Source organism: Medicago truncatula, chromosome 7 (assembly GCF_003473485.1).
Source record: "Medicago truncatula cultivar Jemalong A17 chromosome 7, MtrunA17r5.0-ANR, whole genome shotgun sequence".
Lineage (NCBI taxonomy): Eukaryota > Viridiplantae > Streptophyta > Magnoliopsida > Fabales > Fabaceae > Medicago > Medicago truncatula.
The window spans coordinates 37,803,650-37,813,679 of record NC_053048.1 but is presented as its reverse complement, the minus strand read 5'-3'; the positions used below and the strand labels follow the sequence as shown (position 1 = coordinate 37,813,679).

At 30.2% G+C, this 10,030-nt stretch overlaps 2 protein-coding genes across 2 annotated transcripts; both read right to left on the bottom strand.

Annotated features, from left to right (window-relative positions):
• Positions 1-1,411: 1,411 nt before the first annotated feature.
• On the bottom strand, positions 1,412-2,471 carry LOC11433737 (glucan endo-1,3-beta-glucosidase). The gene is made up of 2 exons (XM_024771013.1): positions 2,396-2,471; positions 1,412-2,211 (listed from the first exon to the last, which is right to left on the bottom strand). Exons 1-2 carry the CDS (start codon positions 2,469-2,471, stop codon positions 1,412-1,414), a joined length of 876 nt encoding a protein of 291 aa, XP_024626781.1.
• A 3,355-nt stretch (positions 2,472-5,826) lies between these two features.
• LOC11437460 (glucan endo-1,3-beta-glucosidase) lies at positions 5,827-6,882 on the bottom strand (the record flags this gene model as incomplete). Its single annotated transcript, XM_024771012.2, has 1 exon — positions 5,827-6,882. A coding segment is annotated over one exon (978 nt), but the record flags the coding sequence as incomplete, so codon positions are not given.
• Between the last annotated feature and the right edge of the window lie 3,148 nt (positions 6,883-10,030).

Sequence of the window (10,030 nt, the reverse complement as noted above, 5' to 3'; positions counted from 1 at the left end):
ACCACAACATTGATAAGTGGGTGAAATCCCAACACTCCATCTACTTCTTCGAAAGTTAGTAATAATGTGGCCACGTGAAATGCAATGCATATAAATGAATTAAATTCTTTCAGAAAAATGAATTGAATTTACAAATATTTTGAATTAATGGTTTGTTAATTTTTTAAATTTAAAATGATATGAAACAAATTCCATTTCTGTATTCGTTAAGTAAATAAAATAATGAATAGAGTGGTAAATAAAAATATATTTTATTCTTTTCTCTCAAAAAATATATATTTTATTCTATATCTTCCAAGTTATCTAGTAGAAAATAATTAAAAATTTACCATTTTAAAATCTCGAGCAAAAATGATTATTAATATTAAAGTTTGTTACCCTTCATTCTATCATTTGTTTTTTCTTGAACAAACCAAAATAAAATATCATTAACGGTAATATTTTTAGTACAATTCATGTCAGAGAAGATTACCAAGAGTTACAACAAGTCCTAAAAAACTGAAGAAACAAATCACAGAAGAAGCAAATCAGCTAAACAAGTTTTAACATATCATGTTTTTTTAGAGGAGTTTTAACATATCATGTTGAAGTTTGATTTATCTAGGAGAAAATAATAAAAAATTTAAAAAATACATTTTTAATATCTCGAGCAAAAATGATTAATAATATTAAAGGTTGTTGGCCTTCATTCTATTTATGGACTTTTAACCTATTATTTTGAAGTTTGATTTATCTTGATAAGAATATAATTTCGCTAAAAAAAAATTATCATATATTATATAATGTTTGAAAAATCAGACAAAATCGGTTGATTCAACTGATTGAACAGAGAACCGATTAACATATCAATTGGTTCGATCTTTTTGAACATTTGTCTGATTGAACGGTTAAACCACTACATGAATACTTTTATTTGTTTTTCGTTTTACTTTTCTTAATACTTATTTATGTACTTATTTATTAAATCATTTGATTAAACCATGGGAGAACCGATTGAAGCATATGATATGGAGTCTCGCCAATCCTATCTTTAGTTTCATTTTTAAGAAATTTCATTCAATATCATCGGCTACAGACATCAAAGTTAAAAAGAAAAAAAAATCAACATCAGGCACACCATTTTCGTTGTAAATCACAATTTTCATTTATTATCAAGTGGTTAATTTCATCATACAAGATACAAACTGAACCAACTGGTTTATGGCGCTACTTTTAGCCATCTAAGCAACACAATTCAGTACAATTTGATTTATTCAATGTTACAAATCAACAACTTAGAAGAGGATAAACAGGAGTCATGTCATGATAAAAGAGTCCCCAATTCTGCTCCACTCCAGCTGCCTTCTGGTCCTCATCGAACATCGCAAATATTAACACATTTATAGCTTGGTTTGGTCTTCTTGGTGTGCCTTTACCACTCTGCAAATGTTTGAATCAAGTTTGTGTTATATGTCTTGGCATTTTCCTTACTTGTGTAAGGGTCATTCCCTGCAGCAGGCCAACCAGTTTCTCCAATGATTAGAGAAACATCTTTTGCATCTATTTTTTCCAATGCTGCGTAAATTGAATCAACCATTGCATCGAAAAGTTTAGTATAACTCAATTCACCGTCCACTACAGGAGCTACTGCTTGAAATGTGGCATATTCTAACTTAATATCTTTTGGATTTGATGCATAAGCAAAGTAAGGGTACACATTAACCATAAGGGGTGCTCCAGTTTGATGTAGATAAGCAGTAACATCTTTCATAACATTCACCACATCATTAGTAAATGCACCTGCAGATGGAGGGTAAGACGATGCAAGTCCTTGCATATAAAATGATGTGGTCACTTTAATATCAGTTAAGCCAATGGAAGTTAATGCATCTTTAATATTTTGCATGGCTTGAGTAACAAAACTTGCTTGAGCACCTGGAATAATCTCATTTCCCAATACAATCCATTGGAAATTTACACCACCTTTGTAAGGTGCAACATTAGTATTGACCCATTGGTTAGCAGCCTCTTTGGTTGATGCTAAGCTTTGCAAATCTTGATTTCTTACTCCAAGACTCACTTGTATGTTAGAACCTTTTAATGCTTCTAATATATCAGGACTTGGCTCAAAAAGTTTTAGAAGCTTAATGCCACATTTGTTGTAAAGGCCTACAACATTTTGAGGGGATGGAAGATTGTCACCATTCCTCCCAAAGTTGACACCAATGCCTTCTATAATTCAAAACAAACAAACAAAAATTGAATTATTAGTCAATCATATGAACAAGGATATAAAGATTGTATCAATGCAATTGAGAAGCTAATTGATTAAGTGAAGTGAATAATTTGAGGGTGTAGTGCAAATTTCTTGGCTAAAGTACTTGTACAAATGATATATAAAAAATAAAAGGCTGACCAGTAGAGAGAGGTCGTTGAACTGTTAGGATTAAAGCCAAAGTCAAGAAAATGGACTTTATCCTTAATGAAGCCATGAATTTTATGTATTTGCAACAATCACTCAGACTACAGGAAAATACTTTTGAATGTGTTTTGAGTCTTGCAAGGTTTAGTGATTATATAGATTTTCTCTTACCCAGTGTTATGTCATGTTTGGCTCACATCTTATCCTAAATCAAATTAATAATTATTGAGAATCCAAATTATTCATTAAGTTGCCTTGATAAATATTTCTTGTGATGCAATTCCCTTGATAAAGACTTTTTATGAAACTATTTCTTTTGATGCAATTCCCTTGATAAAGATTTTTTATGAAACAGTTTCCTTAGTAAAAAGATATTTGAAACACTTGCCCTAATAAAAGATATAACAGTTCAATATTTTCTAATTTTATTCAAAAAAAAAAATATTTTCGGTTTATTATGTTTTAATAAATAAATAAAGATATGCAATTTTTACCCATGAAATGAAACAGTTGCCTTAATAAAAGATTACAAATCAATATTTTCTGTTTATTATTTTTTAATAAAAAAATAAAGATATGCAATTTTTACCCACTCATGAAATTAATTCTCGTATTTTATAATTCTTCGGTTTTAGTCTATTGGTTAGATTTGTTGACTCAAAAATGATGGTGTGAAATGTTTTCAATGACACGGCTTACACCAGCTGATGTAGAGAATCATTGAAATAGATTAATTATTTACATATCGTTAATTAATTAATTATTTACATACCATTAATAAAATTACCAAAAATTAATAATTTTTAAAGTACAAACTGAAATTTGTAGAGGATTTTCTTGCATTCATGGATGTTGATCATTTAAAATAATCAAATATTGTATATTACATCACCACTTTTGAATATAAATTTTTTAGGGAGAGACCAAAATTGAGGGTCGAAGTCAATTTCATGAATGACTAAAAAAAGATTAAAATTACAATTCAGCCAAAATATAATTAATATCATTCTTTAAAACTTCAAATCTTAAAAAAGAAATAATGTCTTTCTTCAAAGATAGAATAAAAAATTTAATGTCATAATATTCATGAATGTTTTCAAAAAATAATAATTACTTCATTGTTATTATAAAACATGTAGTAAAATGATCGCTAGTACAAATATTTATACCATTATATAATTTATTTTTGGCTTAAATATGTGATTTGTCCTTGCAGTTTCACTCATTTTTGGCTTTGATCCCTACACCTTTTTTTTTTTTGCTTTGATCCCTACATCTTTTTTTTTTTTGGCTTTAGTCCCTGCAGTTTGAAAAAAATATTGCAATCGATCCTTCTGTTAACTTCAGGTTAAAAAAATAAACCAAAACTAACTGTGTGCCACGTGGACCAATCATTACATGCCACGTGGCACACTAAAAGATAAAATTGCAAAATTAAAATAAATAATATAAAATAATTCATTTTTAATTAGTTTTTTATTTTTATTGTTTAATTAGAAGGGTGCCCGTAATAATAATAGTTGGTTGACGCTTCTTCAACCTTGTGCCACAAATCAATCAACACTGTAGACCTTTGTTGTAGCAGGGATTTTTATTTACGGTAGAAATGTCAATGAATTTGATTTGATGAAACACCTCCCTTCAATGTACAAGCTAAACAAATGGCCAACAATTACCTTAAAAGAAAAAGAACACAGATATCCATTAACAGAAGAAAAACAGAAACGAAGCTCAGTGGTAATGGGATTTAAAGAAATCGCGAACAGAATCGAGAACGGGAATGAAATCGCGAAATCGAATTGAAACCTGATGAATGAAGGTCGAAATTGAATGGCAACTAATGGTTCAAGTTGAAACCCTAAAATCACTTTCTTCCCTTTTCTCATCGTTAGTATTTTTCTTTTTTCGATATCTAATAATAATAATAATAATAAATAAACTAATTAAAAATCAGTTATTATTTTATTTTAATTTTGCAATTTTGTCCGTGTCACATGGCGTGTAATAATTGGTCCACGTGGCATACAGTTAGTTTTGATTTTTTTTTTTAACCTGAAGTTAACAGAAGGACCAATTGCAATATTTTTTCAAAGTACAGGGACTAAAGCCAAACAAAAAAAAGTGCAGGGATCAAAGCCAAAAATGAATGAAACTGCAAGGACCAATCACACATTTATGCCTTTATTTTTTTGTGAAGTTAAATCATAATATAATGACAACTCCAAAACTAACTAACTCATATAACTATTTCTTATCAGACTTTTTCTTTAATAAATTTACCATTAACAACTCAATATATTTTTTTCCAAATTTAAATTTATATCAAATCATAGGGAACACAATAAATAATTAACTTCCTATTTGATGCTTATCTTAAAAAAAAAGTAAAAAAAACTATCTACCCGTTTAACTTGAATATTTTTATGGTTCAAACTTATCCTTAATAACATAACTCTTTCTTCAATACTTCTATACTAAAATATAAAAAGACAACTCCAAATTTGAAATCCACATAGTTTTACTCCATTTTTTCATATCTTTCAACTTTGAATCACTGATTGACATATTTTAAATGACGTGACATTCGGATTGATGATGGAAAATTATCACAACCATAAATTATCACCCACCCTGAAATTACTAAAGATTTCAATCTAAATACGATATATCACCATTTTTAACCAAATATTAATAAATTTAGAGGAAGGCTAGCAACACATATTTTAACATACACTTTTTAATATACTCTCTTTGATTGGTTAAAACTCGCATGGGTCCACCACTAAAATAAGTAAAATTAGAGAGGAAAATTAGTTATGGAAAAAATAAAATTTCTCACAAATTCCTTGGTCGCAAAATTTAGTGACAGAATTAGAGAGGGATTTCACGTTTTCCCTCTCTAAAATTCCCTCACTAATTTTTGCTTTTTTAGCAGTTGTCCCACCAAATTTATATGGGTCTCACTTGATTTTAGTGGAACTCGTGTGAATTTTAACCAATCAAAGATAATGTATTGAAAAGTGTGTGTTAAAATATGTGTTGCTGCCATTTCTTGTAAATTTAACTTACCAATCATTAATATTTCTTGCGCATATAATTTTTAGAAAAAAAAATTAAAATTATCATTGATAAATATATATTATGTCTTTTTTAAGTATCAGTGACAATTATTTGTCCTTTGTTTCTTTTATATTTATCAAATTTTTGTGTATCGATGGAAAATATTTATCCAAAAATTTTCATGTGTCAACCATACATATTTGTCCATTACTTTTTCTGTATTTATAAATGACAATTATTTGTTCCGCATTTGTTTATATATCACTGACAAACAGTTGTCTCGTGTATATTTTTTAAGATATTAGTGACAAATATTTATCTCCCTTTTTTTGTTATCAGGGACAAATATTTGTTATCAGGGACAAGTTTTTTCGCATTGTTTATGAATGAATGACAAACATTTATATCATATTTATACAATTTGATTTATTCAATGTTACAAATCAACAACTTAGAAGAGGATAAACAGGAGTCAAGTCATGATAAAAGAGTCCCCAATTCTGCTCCACTCCAGCTGCCTTCTGGTCCTCATCGAACATCGCAAATATAAACGCATCTATAGCTTGGTTTGGTCTTCTTGGTGTGCCTTTACCACTCTGCAAATGTTGAATCAAGTTTGTGTTATATGTCTTAGCATTTTCTTTACTTGTGTAAGGGTCATTCCCTGCAGCAGGCCAACCAGTTTCTCCAATAATTAGAGAAACATTTTTTGCATCTATTTTTTCCAATGCTGCATAAATTGAATCAACCATTGCATCGAAAAGGTTAGTATAACTCAATTCACCGTCCACTACAGGAGCTACGGCTTGAAATGTGGCATATTCTAACTTAATATCTTTTGGATTTGATGCATAAGCAAAGTAAGGGTACACATTAACCATAAGGGGTGCTCCAGTTTGATGTAGATAAGCAGTAACATCTTTCATAACATTCACCACATCATTAGTAAATGCACCTGCAGATGGAGGGTAAGACGATGCAAGTCCTTGCATATAAAATGATGTGGTCACTTTAATATCAGTTAAGCCAATGGAAGTTAATGCATCTTTAATCTTTTGCATGGCTTGAGTAACAAAACTTGCTTGAGCACCTGGAATAATCTCATTTCCCAATACAATCCATTGGAAATTTACACCACCTTTGTAAGGTGCAACATTAGTATTGACCCATTGGCTAGCAGCCTCTTTGGTTGATGCTAAGCTTTGCAAATCTTGATTTCTTACTCCAAGACTCACTTGTATGTTAGAACCTTTTAATGCTTCTAATATATCAGGACTTGGCTCAAAAAGTCTTAGAAGCTTAATGCCACATTTGTTGTAAAGGCCTACAACATTTTGAGGGGATGGAAGATTGTCACCATTCCTCCCAAAGTTGACACCAATGCCTGTATAATTCAAAACAAACCAAAAAAAATGGATTATTAGTCAATCATATGAACAAGGATATAAAGATTGTATCAATGCAATTGAGAAGCTAAATGAATAAGATTGTTGAACGAAGAGTGATGCTAAACATCACGAGAAAATTTCCCACGAAATCCTCACAAAAGGCTAATTGCAATAGTAACAAAAATAAAAAGGAAAAACAAGTCGAAATAATTTCTTAAAGTATGTTGTCGCTATAAACAGCATTTCTCGTTGAAAGAAAAAATAAAATATAATAGTTTAGTCAAAATAAAATGTTTGTATGTATAGGAAGTCTCCCAACGACTACTAAAACATTCACTTAAGTGAAGTGAATAATTTGAGGATTTAGTGCAAGTTTCTTGGATAAAGTACTTGTACAAATGATATAAAATAAAAAATAAAAATAAAAAAGGCTTACCAGTAGAGAGATGTAGTTGAATTGCTAGGATTAAAGCCAAAGTCAAGAAAATAGACTTGATCCTTAATGAAGACATAAATTTTATGTATGTTGCAACAATTACTCAGACTACAGGAAAATACTTTTGAATGTGTTAAGTCTTGCAAGGTTTAGTGGTTATATAGAATTTCTCTCGGCCAGTGTTATGACATGTTTGGCTCACATCTTATCCTAAATTAATTAATAATTAATGAGAATCCAAATTATTAATTAAATTTCTTGAATAAATATTTCTTTTGATGCAATTCCCCTAATAAAGATTTTTTTTTTGAAACTGTTGCCTTAATAAAAAGATTTTTGAAACAGTTGCCTTAATAAAAAGATAACAATTCAATATTTTCTGTTTGTTATTTTTTAATAAAAAAAATAAAGATATGCAATTTTTAACCTTGAAACAGATTCCTTAATAAAAGATAACAATTCAATGTTTTCTGTTTATTATTTTTTAATAAAATAAATAAATATATGCAATTTTTACCCTTGAAACAGTTTCCTTAATAAAAAGATGACAAAAATATATTTTTTGTTTATTATTTTTAATAAAAAAAAATAAAGATATCTCCTTCAAGATGTAGACCATTATGACAGTGGTGCGACGAGGCACGACCTCCGCATCACCTCACCTCACCTCCGTTGACCTTTGTACCAGTGTGATTTTAGGAGGTTGTAGCAACAGCTCGCACCGGTGACTCCTAGTTATTCTCCTGGCGGCTGGTTTTCATGGATGTGCTGGTTTTCGTTTCGTGGTGGTTTTCAGGGATGTTCGTGGTGATTTTGCGATGGATCTGGTGGTGGCTCGTGGTGGTAGTTTTTAGACCCGGATTTGGATCTAGATCTAGATCCGTTTTGTGGTTGCTGTTGAGAAAGCGAGGTGGTGGTTGTTGGTGGTGGATTGAGAGTAAGGATTGTTTATGTGTTTTTTGTGTGGTGGTGACATTTTGGTGATGATGATGAGCATGGGGCAGTTTTCGTTTTTTGTAGAAGGAGGGTTATTGGTTGGTGATGCTGGAGAGGGAGAGTTTTATGGGTAGATGCTTTAGTTTTTCAGCCGCTGTTTGGATTTTCTTGTAAAATAATGTGGTTTACTGTTGTTGGGTTTGGAGTTTGAATGTAAAGTGGTGGTTTTTAGTGGTGATGCTCATGGTGGTTGGTGTTGGTTTTTGGTGGTGATACTCGTGGTGGCTGGTGCTGATTTTCGGTGAGGAGTAATGGTGGTTTTTGTGGTGGTTAATGGTAGTTTTGGTGGTGGTGTTGTTGGTTTTTGTGGTTGTGCTTGTGGTGGCTAGTGGTTAGTGGTGGTGATGTTAGACTATGGAGCTTGTTTCAAGAATTGAGCTATTTCTAGGTGGTGATTGTTATTTGGTAGGTCTGATGGTTATTTTGGAGGGAGGTTAGACTTGTGGTTTTGGGGTTTTAGTTTATATTTGTTTCGGGGGCCTCAGTGGAGGTTGTTTTTTTTGTTTGTTCTTATAAGTTTGCATTTGATGTATGAGTGTTTGTTTGAGTGTTCCGTGTATATACGACACACTTTTCCTTTGTATGTTGCTATTTAAGTATCTTAGCCTAGCATTCCTTGTGCTAGATAAGATTCTTTACGTTTTAAATAAATTTCATTTTAGCTTCTTCAACAAAAAACAATAATAAAGATATTCAATGTCCTCGTGAGCTTAGCTCAGTTGGTATGGACAATGCATATTGTATGCAAGGTCTGGGGTTCAAACCCCGGCCACCACCAAAAAAAATCTTATATTTTAAAATTTTTGGTTTTAGTACATTGTTTAGATGTAGAGAATTATCGAAATAGATTAATTATTTACATGTCGTTAATAATATTACAAAATTTAATAATTTTTTAAGTACAAACTGAAATGTGTAGAGAATTTTCTTGCGATTCATGAATGTTTTCAAAAAAATATATATATCACGTCACCTTTTTTTAGTATAAAAATCTTAGGGAGTAACCACTAACCAAAATTGAGGGTCGATGTTTTAAATTGGAAATCAATTTCATGAATGACATAAAAGGATTAAAATTACAATTAAGTAAAATTTTAATTAATATATCATTCGTTAAAGAGAACTAATGTATTTCATTAAAGATAGAATTAAAAATTTAATGTCATAATATTCATGATTATTTTCAAAAAAAAAAAAAACAATTACTTCATTGTTAATATAAAACATTTGCAGTAATTAAAATATTCATGAGTGTAGATATTTATACCATTATATAATTTACTTTTTGGTGAAGTTAAATCATTATATAATGACAACTCCAAAACTAACTAACTCATATAACTATTTTTTATCAGACATTTTCTTTAATCAATTTACCATTAACAACTCAATATTTTTTTCAAATTTAAATTTATATCCTAATCATAGGGAACTCAATAAATAATTAACTACCCATTTTAGTTGAATATTTTTATGGGCCAAACCTATCCTTAATAACATATTTTTTCTTCAATACTTCTATACTATCATATAAAAAGACAACTCCAAAGTTAACCGCCCTATAACTTGTTTTCCTTATTCGTGTGAGTTTAACTCAGTTGGTAGGAACAATGCATAATATATACACGGGTCGGAGTTCAAATGTGTGATCTCCATCCACTAGACTATTTAACAAAAAAAAAAAAAAAAAAAACTTAATGTTACCTCTGGTCCTATATACAAGCACATCTTTGTTTTTTCATTTTATTA

Coding starts and splice junctions, on each gene's coding strand:
- LOC11433737 (XM_024771013.1), bottom strand. CDS start 2,471: ATGGCTTCATTAAGGATAAAGTCCATTTTCTTGACTTTGGCTTTAATC. Junction 2,212..2,395: donor TCAACGACCTCTCTCTACTG/GTCAGCCTTTTA, acceptor TTTGAATTATAG/AAGGCATTGGTGTCAACTTT.